Source organism: Alternaria ethzedia, assembly GCF_023757985.1.
Source record: "Alternaria ethzedia strain BMP 0044 chromosome Unknown scaffold_64, whole genome shotgun sequence".
NCBI lineage: Eukaryota > Fungi > Ascomycota > Dothideomycetes > Pleosporales > Pleosporaceae > Alternaria > Alternaria ethzedia.
Genome location: NW_026056257.1, coordinates 1 through 26,019, shown reverse-complemented (window position 1 = coordinate 26,019; position 26,019 = coordinate 1). Strand labels below are relative to the sequence as shown.

Below are 26,019 nucleotides of genomic sequence, written 5' to 3'. Positions count from 1 at the left end.
TGCTCCATCGTGAATGTCGGCAAAACTGGTATCATATGACCTCCGTCTATTTCCTCTTGTTGAACTTCTTGGATTCTGTAATGGGTCAGTATCGTCCATACAGCCCGTCTTAGATGCATGGTGCTTACCAGCAGCAGTCCTCTTCTTCTTGGGCGCGCCCTTTCCTCTTGACTTTGCAACATTGAGGTGCTCTAGCCAGTCTTCCTCTTCTTCATCGATGATCTGGTGTTCGGGGTAGAGGCTTCGCAATTGACTAATTGTTCCTATCCGCGGCGGGTAGTAGGAAGCGACGGCGGGACCCTTGAGGCGCTGGTGCAGGATGCGCGATCCGAGACGGATGCGTTCGGGGTTGTACGTGGTGTTGAAGACTTTGCATTGGACCTGCACGTGTCAGTGAGATGAACGAAGACTTTGTCAGTAATCATACACACCCTCATCAGGTCCAAGACCCTCTGCCGTGGGACCGCCATTGTGCCTGCGATGCGGGTCTGCGGCGTTGCGGCGATATCTGAAATGTCGCGGAGGTGCCCTTGGCGCTCCCGACTAGCGCGACTGAGCCTCTCACCAACTTGCGAGGCACCAAGCCGTCACCAACCACACGCCCAAAGACTAACCTCCATTCCTGGCTATGGCGTCGCAAAAACGTGGCGGAGGCTTCAATCACTATGGCCGCGACCAACAGCACAAGAGGCACCAGCCTCAGCCTCAGCACCGCAACGGCGCGAATCACAATTCACATCCACCGCAGCCTGAGCTCTCCTCCCAGGACATGCAGACTGGACTGACAGCTCTGCTGGACAGATTTGTCGCAGAAGAGGCGACTGTCGGGGCAGACAAGGATATCATCCATCATGCGCACGAGCTCCGTCGCCTACTTTGTGCCCGGAACAACCCAATCTCTGCTAGAGCGAAGCGCGAGCTCGACGAGAAACGGCCTGACAAGGCAGTCAAAGTCGCCATACCCGATTACGTCGAGCGCAAAGTACGCGCTGCCCAGGACCTGCCTCCCCTGCCGCCTATCAAAGAGCCACACCTGCACGAAGCCGTCTTCACGCATCGATCCGCCATATTCGACCCTAGCATCCCTGGCTCCACGCTCGGCGGGGACCTCAGTCTAGACTACGAGCGACTCGAACTCCTCGGCGACGCCTACATCGAACTCATTGCCTCCCGCGCCCTCTACAACCGCTTCCCACACGTCGACGTCCCAGACCTCTGCACCTGGCGCGAACGACTAGTCGAGAATTCCGCTTTGAGCAAGTTCTCCAACGCCTATGGGTTCCCAGACCGGCTGAAGCATCGCTCTCAGTGGGACAAGAACTCCAAGCAATATCAAAAGGTCGTCGCCGACATCGTCGAAGCCTATGTTGCAGCAATCGTGCTGTCCGATCCCGAGAATGGATTCGAAACCGCAGAGACATGGCTGACTGAGCTCTGGGCACCACAACTCCTTGGATTCAAGGAGAAGATCATCGAGAACCCCCAAGCCAGAGACCAGCTCAACAAGCTTGTTCTCGGCAAAGGCGTCAAGCTCATCGCCAAAGAGGAGAAACCCATGACCTACGACTCGAACAGCGTGCAGTGTTATCACATCGGCATCTATCTCACCGGCTGGGGCTACGAGAACGAATGGCTCGGCAGCGGCGATGGACAGAACAAGGTGCAGGCTGGCGTCGCAGCGGCCGCAGACGCCCTGAAGCGGAACAGCCCGGTACTGCAAAACGCTATACGGCAGAAAGACGAGCTGAGAGCCGCGCGTCTGAAGGAACAAGAAGAGACGACTGTAGGAGGTACTGAACCGCAGAACACCCTCAACACTGAAGCGTCAAATGGTAAAGTGTCAGACACTCAGGATGCTACACAGAAGAAGCGGAAAAAGGAAGATGACGATGCGTCACATGAGAAGAAGAAGCATAAGAAAGAGAAGAAGCACAAGACTACGGCTGACAGCTCCTGATCGCGCCGTGTCATGACCACTGCCAATACCATTGCTCTCGGATTGAGCCTTGCTGAGTACGAACTTCCTCGTGCCTAACTCACAATATTTTCCCATGTAGGTGATGGCTAGATAGGTAGGTAGGTAGGTAGGTAGCCATCAAGACGTGTCCTCTTCGCTCGATGCTCCCATTGTAGTTTCGAGCATTGAAGGCCTGTCCCCCATCATCACTATTCAAAACTCGACGAGGATAAGTAACTTGGCCTGCTAAAGTCTTGTCCCCGTCACGATCATCTATACGCAAGAACACAGCACATCAGCGCAATGTATGCCTGATTTCCTCTATAGCAAATCCAGACGATGCATACTTAGACGAATAGATTCGGATATTCAGTAGCATACATTGAATGCAAAGATCCTATTCCCATCACTCACTATATTCAACTCTGATGTAACGCATTTCGCGCCTCAAGCTTTTACTTCCTACGAAGTCTTTGGTATGCCTGCCCTTAACGCCATGTTTTCCCAAAATCCTCCTCTACTTCTTCAGCGCTCGCCCAGCGATGTCCTTGCGATACTGCATCCCCTCAAAGTGTATGCACTCGACGCCCTTGTAAGCCTTCGCAACAGCTTCTTCCAGCGTAGGCGCTGTAGCCGTCGAAGCGATGACACGACCACCGGCGGTCTTGAGCGTGTTATCCGAGAAAGAAGTTCCGGCGTGGAAGAGAACAACATCTATGTCACATTAGCATCGCCACAACCCCCATAGATGTAACAAAGGAGACTCACCCTCAGGAACAGCATCCAGCCTCATAACCGTGCCCTTCTCATAACTCCCCGGATAACCCCCCGCAGCCACAACAACCGTCGCCGCACTTCTACCCGACACCTTAACATCCACATCCCCCAGTCTCCCCTCCGCACACGCCGCCATAACCTCCGCTAGATCCCCCTCCATAAGCGCCAACAGACTCTGCGTCTCTGGGTCTCCAAACCGGACGTTGTATTCCAGCACCTTCGCCCCGTTCTTCGTCATCATCAGCCCCGTGAAGAGCACGCCTCTAAACTCGTAGCCCTCGGCGCGCATGCCGTCGACGGTGGGTTGCAGGATCTCTTTGTCGACGCGCGAGAGCACGTCTTTCGGTGCGATAAGTGTGGGCGCGTATGTTCCCATGCCGCCGGTGTTGGGGCCTTGATCGTTATCGTAGATACGCTTGTGGTCTTGTGCGGGTGGAAGGGATTTGATTGTGCGGCCGTCGCTGAAGGTTAGGATGGATAGCTCATCGCCTTCTAGGAACTCTTCGATTACGACTTCGTCGCCTGCGGTGCCGAATTCGCGGGTGAGCATTATGTCTTTGAGGGCGGTGTGGGCTTCTTCTTTGGTTTGTGGGATGATGACGCCTTTTCCTGCTGCGAGACCCGAGGCTTTGATCACGACGTTGTGGGAGATGGAGTCGAGATACGCTTTTGCGTCGTCGTATTTGCTGAAGTTTGAGTAGGCGGCGGTGGGGATGTTGTGACGCTTCATGAAGTCTTTGCTGAAGGTCTTGCTGCCTTCCATGCGCGCGGCGGCTGCGCTGGGTCCGAAGGCTTTGATGCTCGAGAGGCCATTGTCGCGGAAGTAGTCGACGATGCCGGCGACGAGGGGGGCTTCGGGGCCGGGTATTAGGAGGTTGATGTTCTTTTCTTTGGAGAAGGTGACGAGGCCGGCGAAGTCGCTGTCTTTTACGGTGGTCACGTTGGTGACTTTGCTGGAGAGGGTTGCGGTGCCGCCGTTACCGGGGCAGACGTAGATGTGCTCGATCGAGGGCGATTGCAGGAGTTTCCAGGCGATGGCGTGTTCGCGGCCGCCGTTGCCGACTAGGAGAACGCGGAGAGATTCAGACATGGTGTGTGGGATGTGTGCAATGGCTTGTTGCGTCGTGGGAATGTTTGCGCCTGGAAATTTTTGGGAGTGCATGCCCCGCCGTGGGGTAGTATGCAGGGATCTGCGGGAGTGAGGTCACTCAGCCCTACCAGATCCCTGAGCTGTCTCGTGTCTTCCAAGAATGACACTGGACTAGACATTTACTCAGAGAAAAGATACAGTAGACACTCCAGTTCCATTTTACCATCGCGTCGTATAAGTGCCAAAGCATCTGAGTCTTCACATAGGTTCAGCGGAGAAAGGTCATGACCGATGGTTGGATAATGCTTGCATTCAGCCGAATGGTCTACACTATTGGATTACGGATGAAGACTTGGAATAGGGTATCGATGTAGTAATAGTGTACATACGCTGAAACGTGCACTGAATAGCAAGCTGACCCCAGTTCATACGACGATGGACCTGCCCTCATATCGTCGTCCACAAGACTTCCGGCAGGTGCAATTGCACCTGCAACCTTTCTTGAGATATCCATACCAATAGTCCTTCAAGCTCGCATCAAGCTGCAGTATCTGGATAGACACAAGAATATAGATGATCTGCCGATCTTTGCGCTCTTCGTGCGTAGCAAGCCAATAGAGTATGAAGATGGAGACGGATCTCATCAACATCCATGTGATGTCGTAGAGGAGGTGCCCAATGATAAATGACTATCCATCATTCTCGCGCTCAATACTGCGCTCGTGTTCTCTGACGGAATGACTTGAAGCGCTCATGGGTGGCTCCGGAGCTGATTTGACTTGAGCGTCGAGCTCCGAAGAGGGCACAAGTGTGTCGTCTGACTGCGGCTCTGCGGGCGAGCATTCGCGTTTGCCGAATAGTTCCCGTTGCACAGCACCTGGAGTAAAGTCACATCAGCCAAGGCCATTGTGATTTTGCTTAGCCTTCATGAAGAGCTGACCTAGCACGTCAGGCTGTGCTATGCCAGGATTCTGCATATATGGTTGTTGCTGATGCATGCCCGGCATATGTTGGGTATTGTGGTTGTGTATGCTGAAACCGGCGTCTTGTTCGCGTTGTTGGCCGAAGAGCTCTCGTAGAGACAGTTGGCGGCCCATCGGGGCAGAGGAGGCGGCCTCGGCAGGCTCGGTCGCTTGTACGGCAGGCTCGAGGGCTTCGCGGCTCGCTCTTGCCCTGTCGGCAATGTCCATCATCTTGGCGGCGGTCTCGACACGGCAGTTGGCGGTGGAAGCTGGTGGTGGGTCGGCGAAGATCCAGATGCCGTAGACCTGCTCGCCCTGGATGATGACATAGGGATCGGATATCTCCATCTCTTCACTGCTAGTGAGCTCCTGGTAGAAGTTGTCTAGGCCGCGACGGTTGAGGATGATGGCGCAGTATCGCTCGGCCCCGATGGGCGAGGGAGTCAGCTGGCAGATGAAGAGAGTACCCTCAATGCCCATCTTCTCCCATGACTGCGTCTCGAGGTTGAAGGTATACAGCGCGGCGTATGGCGTGACATGCTCTATGGCGACGAGATCGGCGTACTCGCGGCGAAGGACGGAGAAGTTGAGCTCTTCGTTTGACCGCGGCGGTGGGAGGGGCACGTCGACAGCAGGCGGCGCGTCTGTCTCGTAGTCTGACGGCTGGGGAGGCGGCTGGTTCTGGTTTGCGCGGCCTTTGCGGTGTGGCGCCATAACTGATATGGATGTTTGTTGTGGTGGAGGTGAAGGAGAGGGAGCGTGGACGGGATTGGTGTAGTCAGGCACCGAGCCGTGGAAGCTCCTGCCCTGCAGCGTGGGGTGTCGAAGAGCTAAGCACAGCCATGGCCAAAGCCACTGCGCCGGCGTCCTGGCACTGCCCGGCTCTTCATCATCGTCATTGCCAGCAGCGGACTGTGGCTCAACCGCCTGGTGCCCGCTTACCCACTCAAATCATCGCCATGGGGTGAATGCCTTCCTGTTCACGCAGACCCTGCATTCCTCCCTGCAAACCTTCGCCGCGCACCCTCGCCCTTCGCCCTCCTCCTTCACCCCGCCATGGCGCCCGACGCCTCTTCCGTGCGCTCCACTGAGCGCCTTGATGCCACCATCCCCGGCGCATTCGATCCGCGCACGCCGAGCATAGCTTCCATCACCACCCACCAGACATCGCTCTCGCAGGCGTTATACGAGCGCCGCGCCGAGTACACGCGACCGCGCAACGTGCGCATCAAAGTCGGCACCTGGAACACGGGCGCGCAAAAAGGCACCGAGCAGGATGTCGGCAAGTGGTTCGTCCAGGGCAAGGGCATCGAAGAGTCGCTCGCTGGGCTCGGCGTGTCCGACCCTGGAGAGCACGGCAAGGGCAGCAGAGAGAGCATTCCCGCCCAGGAAGCACGGCATAGCACGTCAGAGCCTACTGTCCCCCACCGTGAATCAGGAGAGGTCCCCGGCAGAGAAGAGATCGATATCTACGTGCTAGGTCTCCAGGAGATTGTTGACATCACTTCTGCCGCAGAGGCTCTGAGACCCTTCACCGACCCCTCCACGGCGAACAAATGGAAAGCCTCGCTGGAAGCTGTGCTGCCCAAGGGCTATCAGCTGGTATCAGAGCAGCAGCTGATTGGCCTGTGGCTCGTCATCTATGCCTCCCCAGCCGTCCTACCGCAGATCAAGAATGTTAGTACCACAAGTGTCGGCACTGGCTTGATGGGATACATGGGCAACAAGGGCGGTGTCACGACCCGCATCGTTCTGGGAGAGACAACTCGACTCGTCTTCATAAATTCCCATCTGGCGGCTGGAGCGGACAAGTCATCTTTGGAGAGAAGAAACTGGGACGCTGCTCAGATCAACTCCCGAACACGCTTCGATCCTGTAATAGATTCCCTAGGCTCTTCGCAGAACACCGGTGAAGGTTTAGGTGACGAGGACTTTGCCTTTTGGTTTGGCGACCTGAACTATCGTCTCCATGGCATGCCAGGCGACGACGTGCGCCGCCTACTCACCATACATACGAAAGACCTGGACAAGGAAGAAAATGTTGGTCGTACTTCGACATCTGACGACTCCGGGTATGCCTCGAAGCAATCATCTGAAGAAGCGCGCGACGCCGTTCCTATGCCGCCAGAGCTCGATCCAGCCTCACTACAAACCACCATCTCATCCCTACTACCGCACGATGAGTTGCACCAAATGATGAAGAGCGACAAGGCTTTTCATGATGGGTGGGAAGAAGGCCCTATTCGGTTCTTGCCGTCCTACAAGTACGATGTCGGGAAAGTTGGTGTGTTCGACTCAAGCGAGAAGCGCCGCTGTCCTAGTTGGTGCGATCGCATTCTTTACCGTACGCGAGCATCTAAACAGCAGTATGATGTCCGAGTCAGGGAACAAGAGGCGGCACGTAAACATGCTGAAGAGATGAAGGGGATTGACCTGCCAGGCGACTACGATGTCAACAGTGTCGAGAATGTCTTGTACGCGTACGACGAAGACAACGATGGTGACGAGGACTATGATGAGAACGAAGACCCAGAGCCCGAGCCGATCAAGACCAAAGACGATCTTGAGGCTGAGATACTGCTCGAGTATTACACCACCCACATGCGTGTTCTCAGCTCCGATCACAAACCCTTGGACGCTGTCTTCAAACTGCAATACGACGCCGTGATCCCTGAGCTGAAGACTGCCATTCATGCCGAAGTCGCTCGTGAGATAGACCGCCAGGAGAACGAGGGCCGACCATCGATTGCAGTAGTGGTAGAACGTGCGACCGGCTCCCCATCCGACGGGCGAGACAAAACAGACAGCACCTTCGAAGGTGTCGACTTCGGTGACGTCAAGTTTGCAAAGTCTACAAGACGTAACATCACCATTGCAAACACTGGTCGGGTACCAGCCACCTTCGGATTCGCTGATCGTCCGGTCGACAAAGACCAGCCTGCCGGCCCGTTCCCGCCATGGCTCTCTGTTACCTTTGACAAGGCCCAAGACAAGCTTGATAAGCCAAGTCCAGATGACATCCATCAGTACTTCACACTTGCGCCTGCCGAGGTACTCAACGTCGAACTGAAACTCAAGATTGAGAGTACCAGTTCAGTTCGCGATCTCAACGAAGGAGATGCCGTGCTTGACGAAATCCTCGTCCTCCGCGTTGAAAACGGACGTGACCACTTCCTCCCAATACGCGCCCATTGGCAACCGTCGGCACTTGCACGGTCTATCGACAAGCTGATCAAGATTCCCGAAGGCGGTATCAGAAAGCTGCAAAACCAGATACCAGCCCGTGGCGAGGTAAAATGGAGCGTGCCTAGGGAAGTATTTCGGCTGACCGAGGCGATAGAAGACCTGACGGAGCGAACCCTGGCCGAATGGGACATGACCAAGAGCGAAGGGGAGAGGGCGCCTTGGCAGGACAACGCAGGGTGGCCTTTTGTTGAGGGCCGAAATAATGGTGGACATGACCGAGAGGATGAGCTTGCGGGGATTTATGAGGCGCTGGACTGCGATACCCCATTCGTCGACGCGTTCTACCCCGAGACGCGCAGCACCGAGCGAGTCGAGATGTTAGCTGAAGCCCTCATCACTTTTCTATCCAGCCTCACAGACGGTGTGATCACCAAGAGTCTGTGGGAAAAGTTAGAAGAAGCGTTAGCCCGTCAGGAGAAGGCCTCGAAGAGTGCATCTTCCCCCTTCTTCACATCCGACGACGAGAAGATGACCATCTTGGAGGTACTAGCAACAGCGCCCAACCACAACGCTACTTTCCTCCTCATTCTCTCCTTTCTCCAAAACATCGCGAACCAGATTACCGAGGTGTCGAAGCCGCGCCCGGAGGATAGCAACAAGAGAGCAAGCATGGATATGAGCCTTCCGTCTAGTCCGCAAGCCAAGGTCAGAAGGAAGACGTTGAGTCGGGTGCCTGAACAGGCTATCCGCCAGCTTATCGTGAGGAACTACGCTGTTGTCTTTGCAGATTGTCTGGTCAAGTGGAAGGATGGCGGTAGAGAGAAAGAAAAGGCAGCTAGGAAAGAGAAGATGGTTGGAGTGCTTGAGTTGTTTCTGAAGCAGGACTGAGCATGCACTTGGAACTTGATGAAGGACTAGTCATTGGCAGATGTAGTGATACCCGATCAGTACCTGGTAATATCAAGCGAACGTACCTGTATTGCGCTCCATGTCTTTTTTGTATAATGTCAACGTTTAACACATTATCGAAGTCGGGTGGTCGATCTCTGTCGGTCAGGACAGTCCGTGGTTCTAGAACCTGGAAGCCGTCGACGCACGCTATACCCCACGCAGCATAGCGCCCCCATGCACGATCCCCGGTAAGAACATTAGCGCATCCGAGATATCAAAAGTCGCGCTTCTTCAAAACGCACTTCAGTCCCCTCTCCAACCTCACAATACCAATCCAGCACCGTCCCCGTCCCCCAAAATGTCTTCCACAGCCCCCGCCTCGCAAATCCACCTGCGTACACCCCCGGAGCCCGGAAAGAAACCCGCATCCCGCACCTACCTCATCTACTTCGTAACCGGCAACCCAGGCCTCGTAGAATACTACCGCACCTTCCTCACCCACCTCTACGGGCTACTAACCCACAACACGGCCTCAGACCGGAGCATAGAATTCCAAGTCTACGGCCGCAGTCTCTCGGGCTTCGAAATGAACGACGCCGAGATCAAGACGATGAAATGGCGGAAACAGCCGCCGTATGGGTTGCAAGACCAGATTAGGCATTCGGAAGATGAGCTTGCGGAACTTGTGGAGGAGGTCAAGGAGAGCGGTGGTGCGAAGGATGTTAGGGTGGTTTTGGTGGGGCATAGTGTGGGGAGTTATATCTGTTTGGAGATTATTAGGAGGTTGAGGGCGCATGGGATGGTGGGGGAGGATTTTGAGACGAGGGTTGTTGGGGCGGTGGGGCTGTTTCCTACGGTGGTGGATATTGCGAGGAGTGAGAGTGGGATGAAGGCTTCTGTGAGTACTTTTTTCTTGTTGTTTTGTTGGAGATTCGGGTCGTTTCTGGGATGCCACCCTTTCCTAGTACGCACACGGGCTCGGTTCTCTGATGATCGCAAGCTTTCTCATTAGAGAAATATCTTTGCGGGAATCATGAGTGGCTGGTCGCTCTGCTTCATCGGGGATGGGCTCTGTTACAGGCCCGTTTTCGTAGTGCTTGTTTCCGCACATGCTAACAGTCACGTGCAGCCTTTACTGAAGAACTCGAACTTCGCGACCTTTGCAGCCCTCTTCGTCAATTTTCTTACCATGTTCTTACCCATCTCAATTCTTACAACTCTAATCGCAAAATTCATGGACTTCCCTACCGACGCCGCGCAAACCACCGCCGCCTTCGTCAAATCCCCCCACGGCATCCACGAAGCACTCCACATGGCTCGCGACGAGATGTTCCAAATTGACACCGACATCTGGGACGAGGAGATCTGGGGCGCCGCCGCTTCAGAGCCCGCAACCAAGCATCCGCACCCGCGGCCCATCTTGCGCTTCTTGTTCGCACGCAAAGACCATTGGGTTGCTGATGCAACGAGGGATGCGCTGATCCACACTCGGGGCAGGTTTAGTCGTGGGGATGGGGTCGAGGAGGTAGAAGGGCAAGGCGAGAATTGGAAACCCGTTATGGAGATTGATGAGAGGGAAGGGTGGCCGCATGGGTTTTGTATTCGCCACGGGGTGCCGGTGGCGGAGAAGGTGGCGGGGTATGTTCGGGCGATTGTGGCGCAGGATATGGCGAGGAAGTAGCGACTCTTATTGGTGGGTTTCACGAAGCATCTCACAGCATGGGGTATATGTGCAGGGGCACATCAGGTGTTCGCGAGTCCAAAGAAAAACAGAATCTACATGTTCAAGTAGATCTGACTAACATTCCATGCAAGATAGTCGGAATTGATGGAGATGCTGGGGTCATTTTGGATACGTTTTTCTTATCAAGACATAGTGTTGTGTATGCAGCAATGCGGCACAGCCCCTGCCACCATGGGTAGCAATGCATGGTTGCAAATATCATGCACGAGATCGGAAGCCATCTTCCCCGCTTTCAGCCTGTTTCTTCTCAATCTCTTCTCACTCCCCAGCCTCACCGTTCACACCCTTCGCTCGCTCTTCATTTTCCCAATCGACGTCTCGCTCCGATACCAAAAACACTTCAACGCCCTTTGCCGGCCACGCCAGCGCAGCATTCACAATGACACGCAAACCCCACAAAACCCCGCCAGCTCAGCCATACCAATATAACGAGCTGCCTCGTGATGGGTCTTTCCGCTACATCGTTCTACACCGAGGCACCGGAAACGACCCTCTCAAATGCAGTCTACAGACAGCGCCCTTGGCCAAGACAACATTCGAGGCTATATCCTATGTCTGGGGCAAAAGCAAGAAGAACAAGAAGATCATCTGCGACGGCCGCGTGATCAGAATCACGAAGAGTCTTTCCAATGTGCTGCGGCGACTTCGACTCCCTCATAAACGGCGTAAGCTATGGGCTGATGGCATTTGCATCAATCAAGATGATTTGGAAGAGAAGGGGCATCAGGTAGCCATTATGGGGGATATATACCGGTCGGCGAAGTGTGTCTTGATCTACATTGGATCTGAGGACAATGGCCATGGACCACTGGCGTGCTCTTTAGTGGATGACGTCAATCGGATGATCGACGAGACTTGCAGACACATCGATACGTCGCAGGGTGCCTTTCCTCACCTCAAAGATGATGATACCCTCCATTCCGACTCTCGCTGGCATTCTATGCTCAACCTGTTCCGTCAAAGCTGGTTCAGGCGTGGTTGGGTTGTCAGAGAAGCGGCATCTGCGCATTACGGTCTAGTCCTCTGGCACAATAGCGAATTTAGCTGGGAAAAGCTGATGCGATTATACATTTGGTTGTTGATGCGTGGGAGCGGAATATACGGGAAATTCGAATTATGGGAAGGGACTGTGTGGTCCCATGCGCAGGCTTTCAGAGAGAAAGAGAAGGCCATTGCTGAAACTATATGTACGGCGTACGAATGGCCCACGAGTTCTTTGTTATCACAGCTCAGCACTGGGAAAACGCTGCAGCTATCGGACGCTCGCGATAGAGTATACGCTTTCATGGAGCTCTATCATAACTCCAAGCGTGTGTTTGTTATGAACCCCGACTACCACCTAGCACCTCTAGAGGTGTATCATCAATTCGCAGTGAAATATATTCAAGAGAGAAACGACATTACCATACTGGATCATGTTTGTCACGATTACGAATGGAACAGGAAAATCGATGACATACCGTTCGTTGACATACCGTCATGGGTACCACGCTGGGATGTTCGTAGGTGGTCACTTTCGGCAAAAGGAATCCCACGCTGGCAGCGTGCCATCGCTCGTGACGGGTCCATTGATCATCCTAAACTCATAGATTCTTGTACCCTTTCCGCAAGAGGTGTTATCCTCGATAGCGTTTGGTATGCTTCAGACGTCTTCCATGGAGACGAAGAGGAGAAGTGGCAAATATTGGATGAAATCTGGGGCATGGTCGCTCAGACGCTCAACACTTCGCCTTACGGAACTTCTCACATTCTAGAGGCCTTCTTAGATTGTCTGTGCTTCGGTAGAATGGGTGGAAATGCGGAATATTGGCTTCGGGCTAGGGATGCATTCATTACACGTCGCAACGCCGACTGTCTCGACGGATCGGTAGGCCATGAAAACGCGATCGACGATGATCTATTATCTAGTGCTAAGATTGTTTGGGATTACATCCAGGGCTACGTACAAGGAAGGCGATTCATCGTTACCAGGCGCGGATACATGGGTCTGGCTCCTGATGTTACCGAGTACGACGATTCATGCGCAATCATCTTTGGTTGTCGCTTGCCCTGCATCTTGCGACAGACTTGTCGAAAGCAACAATACAAATATATCGGGTCGACTATGTTGTTGGGCTCACATTCGTACAAGGGTGATGGCGAGCCCATCTTTTGGTATCCATTAGGTCACGACTACAGCAAGGAATGGGTGAGTTGGGACGTCGAGGAACAAGACATCCAGCTAGTGTAAAGTAGAAGACTCCATTCTACCAGCTTGCAAGACTTTGAGATGCACAAACGCTCGCCTAACCACTAAATTGAATACACGTCTCGAGCGACATGTTAATATTATCGGTATCGACGGTAACGACACCAATCCTCCTGTCCATACGCCTTCGCCTTCCACCCTGTGATATGTTGTCATCTGAAAGCTTTCTCTGGTGAACCAACAATGTGATCCACTATGTTCCGAGGAGTAACATCTCTGGTCTGCCTCGAAGGCGAACGTTCCAAAGTGAATGAACTAAGTGTCTCGATCGACAACTTGTGGAAAGAAACAAAGAAAACGTTGAATGCCAGTGAGCTAAGGGATGGTAATTAGCTCAGCAGCTTCATTACCAGTGGGTGATGGGAGGGATGGTCTGCCAAGACGCTAGACTCGGTTGGTGTAAATGTGTTTGCGTCGACGATTTGGGATAGAGCAGGTTCATCATCTCCGTTTGTCATCTCCAGAGATGTAGAGTAAAACAAAGTTCTCGAGCATGTGTACTGTACTCTCGTCTCAGAATAAGCTCCTTACATCGCGACAGAGAGAAGAGAGTGTAAGAGCTGTTATAGTAGTTAAAATCTAGGCGTGCACATATATAGAGCAGAATATAGGTATTATATAACTAAAGCGTAGTAAATAAGTTTATTAGTAAACTAACAATTCTATAGTATAAGCTAGTCTAAAAAAAGTAAGGTCTATTACTAGTATATAAAAAGACGTATTTCTAAAAGAGTTAAAATTCTATAAAAGTATAAGCTTTAAGTAGACTAAAGCTTAGATTCTTAGCACTACTACTTCTAGTATAGTTAAAGCTTTTAAAATTTAGAGTAGTAAAGTAACTATTCTATAAATACTAATATCTATCTATACTATAGTAAAGAGAATTATAATATAATTATATATTTTTAATAGCTTATAACTAACTAAGCTATAAATTATAAAGTAATAAAATACTAAAATCTTAGCTTATAAAATTATACTTTTATATATATACTCTCTATTTTTTACTTTTATTTTTATTTTATAGTTTATAGTAAAATTAGAGATTTAAAAACTTATTAAAGATATAAATAGTAGCTTAAATTTAATACTAAAAGCTATACTAATATATATATTAAATAAGCTCTTAACTATATTTTCTTTTATAAATTCTTTTAGTATTAGTAAGTCTAAAGCTAATCTTATTACTAGTTATATTACTTTACTACTTTACTAAACTTAATTAAGTTTTTTATTATTAATTAATTATTTTTCTCTTAAATATATTACTATTACTACTTTTATAAGTTTTCTTAAAGTTATTATTTTAGAAGCTATTATAGAAGCTATTATAAACTACTATATTTATACTATACTAAATACTATTATAAGTACTTTAAAAAGCTACTTTACTAGTACTTTAGAGCTATACGCTAGGCCTATTAATATTTCTATTACTTTTATTTTTATTATTTTTATTTTTAATATTTTTATTTTTATTATCTTTATTATCTCTATTATATATATAGCTAGTATTAAACTTTTTTTTTTTTTTTTTTTAGCTTTACTTTTAAAAAGCTTATTAGTAAAATATATAAGCTTTTTAGTAGTTATAGTTTTTTACTTATAAAAAAGAAAAACTAAAAAAACTATTTTATTAAAAACTATTTTATTAATAATCTTACTAATAAAATACTACTAATTATTTATTATATTATTATTTATAACTAAGTATATAAAGTAAAAGAAATAATAAATTTACTTTTTTCTTTAGCTTTATAAAAAGCTATACTTTTATAAAAAAATACTTTAGCTAAAATACTTTATAAAAGTAAAAAAAGCTAAAATAGTAAGAATATAGTATTTATAAATTACTTTATATAGTAAGTATTAGAGCTAGAGATAATTAATAATTAGAGATAATTAAGTATATTATAATTAATCTACTATAAAAGAAAGTTAGAATAAAATCTCTAGTTATATACCTAAGAGCTAAGTAATTACGTGTCTGTAATTAAGTAATTATAACTACTCTCTAACTTTAACACACTCTCTAGAGTAGTAAGAGTATTAATTTACTTTACTAAAACTAATTCTATTAAATCTACTATAATTAGTATACTCTAGCAGAGTCTAGGCTTAAGAATCTAGAGCGTAGTAGTAGGTTGCAGCCTAACTAAGCGTTTAATTATACTTAATACTAATAGTAGTAAGCTCTTACTTATTTAAATAAGGCCTAATAGTCTAGAAATTAACTCTATTAGTTTAGAAATTACCTTATAATAGCCTAAAATATAGCTAATAGCTATAGAAATCTAAGCATTCTACTAGTAAGAGACAATTCTAATAGTAAGATCTAGGCTTCTAATTTCTTCTAAGTAAGGTTTATAGCGTAATTAATAGCTTAATAAGCTGCGCTAGCTTTCTACGTAAGTATACGCTTAGGCTAGAATTAGAGACTTTATAATAATAAGTTCTCTAATTCTTCTTTTCTCTACTATAATTATCTACTTTTATATTATTAAGACGCTTAAGCTAATAAGCTAATAAGCTACTTATCTAATTAACTTATCTACTTAAGATTCTTAGCTTTTAAGCTTTAGCGCTTTTAAGCTCTACGCTTAATTCTTTACTCTACTTAATATACTACTCTACTTACTTCTCTACTCTACTTACTCTTCTATTCTCTCTATTATTATAGTAAGTTCTTACTCTTATATCTAAATTAATAGCTAACTATTATAATTTAGTCTAATAATCTAACTTCTAACTCTAACTTTAGCTATAAGCGTTAGCGCTCTAGCTTCTACTATAATAGCGTTTTACGCTCTAATTATAATACTTCTAGTAGTAGTAATTATAATACGTAAGCTAGCACTTAGCGTAATAGCGCTTAGCGTAATAGCGCTCTACTTAATAGCGCTTTATAGTTAAGCGCTTAACCTTTCTACTACGCTTAACTTAAAGACGCTGCTACTTAAATTCTACCTCTCTCTCTTAGAATAATAGTAGCTAATAGTCTATTCTCTAGTAGCTTTACCTAAAGTAATTAGACTTCTAATACTTAACTATCTTAGAGCTTTATAAATTCTAATAATTAACTAGATTAGAGCTTTAAGGCAACTAGTAGCTTTAGTAATAATAATCTCTATAAGAATTATAAGTAATTAGAGTTATACGCTAAGCGTGTCTACTTAGGTTATAAGGCCTCTTAGTTTAATAACCTTAATAACTAGAACGTCTAAAAAACTATTAAGCTTATTTCTAAGAGTAGTATCTTTATTACTAATAATACTTTCTAGACTTAGAATTTAGGCCTTTAGTAATCTAACTACGTTAAAAAATAAAGCGCTTAAGATTAAAAGAAGTAAGCGTTTCTAAGTAATAGTTATAGTTATAGTTACTCTTATAAGAAGTTCTAGAGTAAGGCTCTTACGTCTAAAACTCTTCTAGATTATCTATACTTAACGTATACTAGTTATTAGCGTAAGCGAGTTAGAGTATTATCTAACTATAACGCTTCTTAAGTTTCTAAGTATAAGTATTATATTTATTAGTAGCTTCTTAATAATATTTAAAAAGCTAATTATTTTAAGTAACTCTATTAGGTTACGCGTTATTCTTTCTATAACTCTTATAACTACTATACTACTAATTAAAATCTATATAATTACTTTATAAGCTTAGTAGATTACTATAGTTCTAAAGTAAGTTTATAATTCTCTTCTCTTTAGTTCTTTTAATCTTTTTCTAACTTAATAATAGCGCTAAAGCTCTAAGAACGCTATTAAGTATTATAAGTAGCTCTACTAAAATCTCTGCGCTTATAAGAAGTAGAAGAAAGAAGCTAAAAGTAGTTCTAAGACTCTAGCTAAATTATTAGATAAAACTTCTAAGTTCTTAGGTAAGAAGAGCTTAAAGAGTACTACGTCTATAACTTTCTAAGACTCTAATTAATATAGTACTTATAGTAAGTCTATAATACTAAGTAAGAGAATAAGAGAGATTAATATAGGTAGTAGTTAGATGCCTCTGCCTGCAATTTCTGCTTAGAGTTATCTATCTATAGCCTTTAATCTAATACTATAACACTTAGGCTATTATTATTAGAGCTTATTCTAGTAGCTACTACTACTAACTTTCTAGACGTAGGCTTTTTAATTTAGAAATTAGCTACTATAGAATTAGTAGTAGAATTAGTATAGTTATTATTAGTCTTAGCAGCGTAACTACTAGTCTTAGTAGCGTAATTATTAGTCTTAGCTACGTAATAATTATTCTTATTATTATAATTCTTAGCTATATAGTTACTAGTCTAATAGCTCTATATCTAGTATTGCAAGTAATAGGTTCTATTACTATACTTAGCGTTAGCTAGCTAAGGCTAAGTACTAGAAGGCGCTACTGCGTACTAAGTATAATTAGATATAGCTTAAGATTTATATATAGACTTAAGCTACTAAGACTACTTATCTATAAGCTTAGGTTAAGAACTTTAAGAATAGCTAGAATAGTAAGCTAGCTTTTAATAAAAGTAACTATAAGAGTTATAATTAGAGAGATTAGCGCTATAGTAGTTAGTAAGTTAGTAGCTATATAGGTTAGTTTAGTAGAAAAGTTTAGTAATTTATCTACTTTGTGCTTGCGTTAATTATTAGTAATTACTTCTCTATAACTAGGCGCTAGTTAGAGTAACTAAGATCTAGCTTAAGTATAATTAATCTTTATAGTAGTAGTCTAAATAAAGATCTCTCTACTCTATCTACTTCTTAAGAATTAAATATTATAAATCTTATAAGTTAAGTAGCTATTTAAACTTCTTAAACTATTATTAGGTAAGTAATTTAGTTAATCTATCTATAGGCATAATTATAGTTTCTAAATACTTAACCTTAAATAATTCTTTAGTATATTTCTACTATAGCTATATATTCTAGATATTAATATACCTAAGCTAAGTGTTAATACGCTTATTCTTTCTAATAACTAGCCTAATTATCTACTAATTATTACACTAGATAGTCTAGAGTTCTCTAAGATTAAGTACTAGCTTCTTAAGAAAGCGCCTAAGCGCTATAGCTTTCTTAGTAGTGTACTTAAGAGTAATTAGCTCTACTTCTATAGTAGAGGTAGTAACTATACTCTGCTTTATAGCTTTCTAGAAGATTACGCCTTTATATAATATAGTAATATATCTATAAGATAATTAGTAGATCTCTAGGTTATTAGTAAAGAATATATCTTTAGTAATTATTAGATTAGACCTATTATAGTTACTATACTAGATTATATTAAAGCAAGTATAGTAGAGATATATAATTACTTACTCTATAGCCTTTTTATACTTATTACTTAGATTTATAAGAAAGTGTAAGAGCTTTAAGGTAGTATATACTATATCTAGTTAGAGTATAATTACTATATAAAGTACAAAGCTAACTATTTTCTAGTATCTCTTAATCTTAGGCTTAGTTACTTCTCTAGTATTTTTAATTAGCTCTTCTAATAGTAGAGGCGTTAAAGAGAAAGATCTATCTCTAAGCTTAAACTTCTTAAGTATCTTATTTATATACGTATTATAAATAAGTGTAATTATTTTTAGATATTAGTTTCTAATTATATAAATACTAAGAAACTATTCTATATCTCTCTAATCTTAGATCTTGTATTTACTAAAGATCTTAGCCTATATAGCTATTATCTATTACTCTATATTCTTATAATAAAGTAATAAAATATTATTAATATAGAAGAGAATAAGAATCTTATATTCTTAATTAAAGAAAAGATAGAGCTCTTCTTAAGAAGCTATTATACTAATAGCTTTTAGCGTTTCTAAGAACTTCTTATACTATAATAGTAGAGAGTCTTATAATTTATAAAGCGCGTAGTTAAGCTATACGCATAATTCTAGCTTTCTAAAGCTATCTAGTATCTTATAGATTACTAGGTTCTCTACTATAATCTTTGCGTTAAGAAATACTTCTATAATATTAAACTATTTAATCTCTAGATTACTCTAGGTAGTAATTACTATTACAGCGTAGAAGAACTTTATAGTAAGTATTACTATATAAGTTATATTAATTAAGTTCTTCTTTTAGAGATTACTATAAACTATAATTTAAGCTTTGCATTTAAGAAGATAGCTATTCTAATTATACTTATAAGTCTATACCTATTTTAATAGAAGTAGCTAATTTTAGGCTTTTAATCTATAGATTTCTATCTAGGTTCTCTTCTTACTTAGCTAATTAATCTTTCTCTTAGAGGCATCTTTAAAGAGCGTATATATTAGGTACTAGATTAGTTATTTCTATAACTTAGGTAGCTCTTAAAGATTATTATAGTGTTAGTAAGTAGCCTTTAGCTTGTACTTGCTAAGCGTAGTAGCTATAATAATAGAGTTTATAGTCTTATAGCTAGCTTAATTATTCTAGTCTTCTTAAAGACTAGAGAAGTAGGTTTTATAAAAGTTAATTTAGGCTTACTTATTAACTAAGTCTGTAATTACTATATTTACGCTACCTGCGCTGTTACTCTTTAGTTAATTACTAGGCTAAGTAGGCTATTTACTCTTACCTTTTAGGCATTTTAATAGTTAATAGACATTTATAGAAAGAAAGTGCTTAGGCTTTTTACTTATAACTCTTCTACTATAGCGCGTTCTAGAGAATTTAGCTATTAGCTAATTTTGTAGCTACGTTAATTATTAAGAGAAGGCTACTAATTTAGATAGTCTACCTTTTAGTCTCTTTAGCGCTTACTCTAGTTAAGCTAGTCTCTTATCTATTTTTATAGAACTAGAGTCTATTATAATAAGCTTAATAGATAAAGTTAGATCTTCTAATCTATATATAGAAGGCTCTCTACCTCTAGGCTCTAATAGGTTAGCTCTTTTAGGCGTATACAATACTTTTTAACTATTAGAAACTCTATAATTACTTTAATTATCTATTTCTAAAATCTTACACTTAGGCGTAAGTTCTAGAGTAGTAAGTCTAGTAGAAAGCTACTAATTATTAGAAATTTCTAATAGAATACTAGCCTTGTACTCTATCTCTATTAAATTAATAGAGCTTTAATTATATTTAATAGGTAGGCTAACCTTATTACTTTAATTATAGCCTACGTTACTTCTAAGATCTTACTTAGTAGTTAATAGCTCTACTATATTTGCTATTTAATTAATAGAAAGAATATTAAACTTCTCTATAGAATTAATAAGCTTACTATTATTAAGTATTTTAACCTACTTAATTACTTAATCTTTAGTTAGCTTCTCTTTACGCCTACTCTAATAGAACTTTTACTTATTAAAAGTAATGTTATAAGTTATAATTACCTAATTAATTACTAGTATCTATATATAATATATATTAGAAGCTTAATAGCTAATAAGATATTCTATATAGCTATAAGGCTTAACTTTAAAGTCTTAATAGTGCTTTCTAGCTGCGTAATTACTATTAAGTAGATACGCTTAATAGCTGTAAGTATAGATTCTACTCTAATCTAGGCAAAGATTAGTAGCTTAGTACCTAATCTTAGGTAGCTAATAATATTAGAAATACTTTCTAAACTATTTATATAATACCTAATCTAGAGATTAATAGCTATAAAGCTATAATAGACTTATTCTATAGAGTTAGACTACTGCGTTTATAATTACTAGCTAGAGCCTAGCTAGAAGATTAGCGCTTATGCGCATCTTAATTAACTTAGTAATAAGCTCTTAGCTAGCTCTCTCTGCTAAGCTATTAGGCTTATAGGTATATAGTAGAGGCGTTATAATTATAATTCTTTTCTCTTTAGCCTATTTCTTATATCTTAAGTACTCTCTCTAAGGTAATATTATAGTATTATTATCTTAATAAATTTTTATAATCTTCTACTAATAGTAGCGCTTAACTATAACTATAAAGCTTATAATAACTTCTATTATAGAGTTTAGCGTCTTATTCTTTAGGTTATAATTATATAGCTTACTTAAATAATTCTTTTTAATAATTAGAGCCTATTTATTAAGCGCATAGCTTATAGAGAAGTTAAATAAGTTTTATAATACTCTAAAGAAAAGACGTAGTAATAGCTTATAAGAGTAATAAAAGATTCTTTAAGATATATAAGTAGTAGCGTAATTATTATATTTACTACGCTATATACCTATAATCTTTATATTCTAGGCAGCTTTAATAAGAGCTTTAAGAGCTCTCTTACCTAGATAGCTAGATCTTTAGTACTAAAGATTAGTGTTACTAGTGCGTAATTATAGAACTTATAAGTAGGTAATAGTATTTATAATAATAGAATTAGAAGAATAAATAGAAGAGTTATATTTAATAAATAAGAGGTTAAATCTACACTTAAGAGTTATAAGAATAATAGATACCTCTAGCGTACTTATCTTAATTATATAATTATAGCCTATATACTATATACTACTATTCTTAAGAAGCTTCTCTAAGATAATATTAGTATAGAAACTAGAGATAATCTTAACGCTAGTAAGCGTAAGATTAGCTTTTCTAGATTCTTTAGAGGTACTAAGAATAAGATAAAGTACGTAATTACTAATACTAATTACTAGAAGAATCTAGCTACCTACTTTAACTATTTTTCTATTAGTCTTAATAAAGAAATTAGGCTTAATTAAAGCTTTGTTATTAACTAAGTAGACTATAGCTCTACTATTAAGAATTATACTAGCTAAGAGCGCGTAAAGCTTAAAGCTTATACTAAAAATAGAAGACTTAAACTTAGTAATTAGCTTCTTAGAGTAAATAATTATAGAGATTATATTACTTAGATACTTAGAAGCTAGAGCGCTTATCTTCTAGCTAGATTACTTAACCTTCTTATATAGGCTGCTTTACTTCTCTTTATAATAGCGCTTCTAAATCTTTTACTTATTTTAAGCTAAGAGTTCTATTAGTAGAATACCTAGTAGTCTAGATCTAGTAATTATAGTCTATAATTAGTAATATAAGATAAGCTTCTACTTATACTTTGCGTTAAGTTTATAAAGGCAAAGCTTAGGTAGTAAGCTTAACTACTTCTTATCTAACTTAGTAGAAGTAGAAGGTTAACCTATAATAGCGTTAAAGATTATATTAGCTTTTCTCTTCTTAGTAGTAATTAATATCTTCTAAAGAATAACGCTAAATATCTTACTAAGATTATTAAAGCTTAACGTGTTCTTTCTAAGAGCTATAGTAAATAATTAATTATATTACTACTAGTAGGCCTACTTAGAGTTAAACTTCTTAACTATAGCAAGAAAGTTAGTAATTATAAGAAGTTCTTTAACTTCTAAGAGCTTAAAGATCTTTACTTTCTAGTAAAGTATTAACTAGTTATTAAACTACTTTTTAGTAGTTTCTTTCTAAGTTTTCTTAAGATAAGTATAATACTTTACGCAAACTATATATTATATAGTTTAATTAGTAGAAGTAAGTATAGTCTTAAGAGTCTTTATAAGAAACTAGACTATTCTTCTATTATTACTTATAGTTATAAGTAATAAGTAATTAGGCGTAATAGTACGTATAATCTAGGTCTTAATATTATTAATCTTCTTACTCTTTCTTAACTACTACTTAGACTTATAGTTTTAGTAGGCTATAAGTATAGTACTATTCTTAGTCTTATAATTATAATTTTATAAGAGAGTATTATACTTATAGGTAGCTTTATTATACTTATTTTTTTAATTCTTAGTTAGCTCTATAAAGAGAGAAGCTAGAGCTATAAGCTTTAGAACTAGAAGATTAGAGAAACTAGGCTCTTAAGTATCTATATATTTAATATCTAGAAGATTAGAATTAATCTCTTTCTAGATACTTTTCTTATTATAGTATTGCTTAAGAAGCGCGAACTAGGTATTCTAGTTAGATTACTTCTTAAGAAGTATACCTATAGCTATAATAGCTATATTATAATTACTTATATCTATAAAGTTAGAGCGTAGAATTAATATAGAGATATAGAGAGGTAGGTAGTAAGTAAGTAATTATATAGAAGAAGTTCTATTTACAGAATGTTTAGAGAGAGTAGAGTAGAAATAAGATTAACTAATCTATTTTCTAGTAAGCTTTAATATGTAGTAGAAATTAGTTCTATAATTAAGTAGCTAAGCTTATAACTATTAGAGCTAGAGATAATTAATAATTAGAGATAGATAAGTATATTATAATTAATCTACTATAAAAGAAAGTTAGAATAAAATCTCTAGCTATATACTTAAGAGCTAAGTAATTACGTGTCTGCAATTAAGTAATTATAACTACTCTCTAACTTTAATAAGTACTATTATAATAGAAGCTAAAGCGCTATTATTTATAGCTATTATAAGAGTTAGAAGTTAAATTATTAAACTAAATTATAATTATTAGCTATTAAATTAGCTATAAAAGTAAATACTTACTTTAGTAATAAGAAAAATAAAATAATAAGTAGAGTAAAAAGTTAAGTATAAAATCTTAAAAGTAAAAAAGCTTAGAACTAGTAAATTTTAAGTAAGTATAAAAGTTAGATAACTACCTTCTTAGCTTAAAAACCTAAGCGTCTTAGTAATATAGTAAAAGAAATAACTATAGTAAAGAAAAAAAAATTAGAGAAATTATTATTATTAAAAAAGTTTATAATTTTAGCTTAAGTGCGTATCTATATAAGTAGCTAGTATAGCTTACTAAGCTATTAATTATACTATAAACTCTACTTAGAAAAGACTAAAAGTCTAGATTTTACTATTAGAGTTCTTTCTTACTAGTTAAATATCTAAATTCTTATAGCTATTAGCTAAATTTAAACTATTATAACGTAATTTTTAACTTAATAAAGTATTTTTTAGACTATTAGGCTATATTTAATTATATATAAAATATTTTATTTTTTAGTTACTATAATAGAATTAAAGACTTATATTTTTTATAGTTTTTTTTTAACTATAATAAATATAGAAAAGCTTATAAGATCTTTATTATAGTAGGTTATTAATATAGAGTATAGTAATAAAATATAGTTAAAAAACTCTATATAGTAATTTTAACCTAAGTATATTTTCTAAATATCTTATATTTACTATAATATAGTAGTAGAAATTAATAAAACTCTTTAAGTAATATTTACTATAAGTCTAAAGTACTAATAATATACTTGTAAAGTTAATAGTAATAGAAAACTATTTAGTATACTTAAAAGTAAACTTAAAAGTACTAAAGATAAGCTAAAGTTCTATAAAGTTATTAAAAGTTTAGAAAAAATATATCTAAATAAGCTTTTAAGGCTAGGTAAATATTAATAGTAATAATAAATAGCTTTTATTAGTAAAAAAGCTAAAAGTTTAGAAGTAGTATAATACTATATAAAAGCTATTATATTAGCTATAGAGCTAAGTAGATAACTATAGTAATAATACTCTCTAAAGAGGTTAATACTATAGTTTAGTAAATAGCTACTTTATATAATTTCTTATATAAAAAGCTTATATACTTAGATACTTCTTTTTATTCTAAACTATAAAATACTTTTAAAAATTAAAGATAAATAATAAATTCTTTAAAATACTAGTAATAATTAAATTTAACTTCTTTTCTAAACTTCTAAAGAATACACTTATTCTCTTTAATACTATAACTATAAGTACTACTAAAAATACTACTATAGTAAGCCTTACTACTTATAAAAGTAGCTTAATTACTTTTAATATAAAAGTAGAGAAATATAAAATAGTTAGACTATAGTAGATAAGTAGAAATCTTAAGCTATAGTAGAGTTTCTAGTATAATAACTTTATTATAGTAGAATATTAATGCAGAGCAGAGTAATAAAACGTAGTCTAGTAACTCTATATAGTAATCTTAATATAAGTATATTTTCTAAACACTTTATATTTACTATAATATAGTAGTAAGTATTATTAATAAAACTCTCTTTATAACGTTTACTATAAATTTAAAGTGTTAATAATATACTTATAAAAGTAATAGTAATAAAAAACTATCTAGTATACTTAGAAGTAAACTTAGAAGTGCTAAAAGTAAGCTATAAAGCTATAGAGTTATTAAAATTCTAGAAATATACGTCTAGATAAGCTTTTAAAGCTAAGTAAATACTAATAGTAATAATAGGTAGCTTTTATTAGTAGAAGAGCTAGAATTTAAAAAGTAGTATAATATTAAGTAGAAGCTTCTCTATTAGCTATAAAAGTAAGTAGATAATTATAGTTAGTATAAAAGTAAATATCTTTATAGAAGTTAATACTATAGTTTAGAGAATAGCTACTTTATATAGTATTTATATAAAAGCCTATATACTTAAATACTTTTCTTTACTATAAATATTCTTTTCTAACTCTTTAAAACTTCTAATATATTCTACTTCTTTTTTAATAAATAATACTTAGTCTAAATTAACTTCTCTTCTATACTTATAGAAAATATTCTTATCTTTAATAATATTTAGACGCTTAGTGTTATAAAAAACGCTAATCTAAATAACTTTACTATATTTATAACTAGTTTAATTAATATTATAGTCTATACTAGCTACTTTATAATAGCTATTATATAAACCTTAGCTATAAATATATAGCTAGTATACTACTAGAGTAAGCGCTTTAACTTTAATAGTATTACTATTATAAAATAAATTAATAAACGCCTAAAACGCGTAGTAAGTCTATATCTTTTAAGTATATAAACTTTTATTTATATAGACTTTTTTCTTACTACTTATATAATTACATTAAAGTAGCTCTTATAACTCTAAATACTAAGTACTAAACTAGTAGCTAAAGTAAATAGAGTACTAGTAATACTTAATAAGTAGATATTTATTAACTTTATAGTAGGTAGTAGATTTAATAGCTAGAAGTAAATAGTACTTTAGTTAATTTAGAAAGCGCTAAATATATAAAGAGTATTGTATTAAACTATAAGTATTATATAATATAGTAGCTAAAATAGCTAAGCTTAGAGATAATTATATATATAAAATATAAGTTTCTAGTAATTATATAAGTAATTATATAAGCTTTATATAGATATTTTAGATTAGTTTAGAAGCTTTATACTAGTGTTAGACTTACTATAGCTTACTTAGTTTCTTTTTAGTCTTACGTAATTATATAAAACTAGTGCTAGTACTACTAGTTAATAGTCTAGATAGCTATTAGTACTATAT

General features: G+C 39.2%; 6 protein-coding genes across 6 annotated transcripts; 3 read left to right on the top strand and 3 right to left on the bottom strand.

Moving 5' to 3' along the window:
• Positions 1–46: 46 nt before the first annotated feature.
• Positions 47–470, bottom strand: J4E87_011021 (uncharacterized protein; the record flags this gene model as incomplete). Its single annotated transcript, XM_049382588.1, has 3 exons — positions 47–75; positions 129–381; positions 432–470. The coding sequence occupies 3 exons, from the start codon at positions 468–470 to the stop codon at positions 47–49; spliced, it is 321 nt and encodes a 106-aa protein (XP_049227667.1).
• Positions 471–628: 158 nt separating this feature from the next.
• Positions 629–1,957, top strand: J4E87_011020 (uncharacterized protein; the record flags this gene model as incomplete). The annotated part of the gene is made up of 1 exon (XM_049382587.1): positions 629–1,957. One exon carries the CDS (start codon positions 629–631, stop codon positions 1,955–1,957), a length of 1,329 nt encoding a protein of 442 aa, XP_049227666.1.
• A 517-nt stretch (positions 1,958–2,474) lies between these two features.
• Positions 2,475–3,824, bottom strand: J4E87_011019 (uncharacterized protein; the record flags this gene model as incomplete). The annotated part of the gene is made up of 2 exons (XM_049382586.1): positions 2,475–2,671; positions 2,726–3,824. 2 exons carry the CDS (start codon positions 3,822–3,824, stop codon positions 2,475–2,477), a joined length of 1,296 nt encoding a protein of 431 aa, XP_049227665.1.
• Positions 3,825–4,717: 893 nt separating this feature from the next.
• J4E87_011018 (uncharacterized protein) lies at positions 4,718–5,500 on the bottom strand (the record flags this gene model as incomplete). Its single annotated transcript, XM_049382585.1, has 1 exon — positions 4,718–5,500. One exon carries the CDS (start codon positions 5,498–5,500, stop codon positions 4,718–4,720), a length of 783 nt encoding a protein of 260 aa, XP_049227664.1.
• Positions 5,501–5,842: 342 nt separating this feature from the next.
• Positions 5,843–8,860, top strand: J4E87_011017 (uncharacterized protein; the record flags this gene model as incomplete). The annotated part of the gene is made up of 1 exon (XM_049382584.1): positions 5,843–8,860. The coding sequence occupies one exon, from the start codon at positions 5,843–5,845 to the stop codon at positions 8,858–8,860; it is 3,018 nt and encodes a 1,005-aa protein (XP_049227663.1).
• A 361-nt stretch (positions 8,861–9,221) lies between these two features.
• Positions 9,222–10,544, top strand: J4E87_011016 (uncharacterized protein; the record flags this gene model as incomplete). The annotated part of the gene is made up of 2 exons (XM_049382583.1): positions 9,222–9,761; positions 9,993–10,544. The coding sequence occupies 2 exons, from the start codon at positions 9,222–9,224 to the stop codon at positions 10,542–10,544; spliced, it is 1,092 nt and encodes a 363-aa protein (XP_049227662.1).
• Between the last annotated feature and the right edge of the window lie 15,475 nt (positions 10,545–26,019).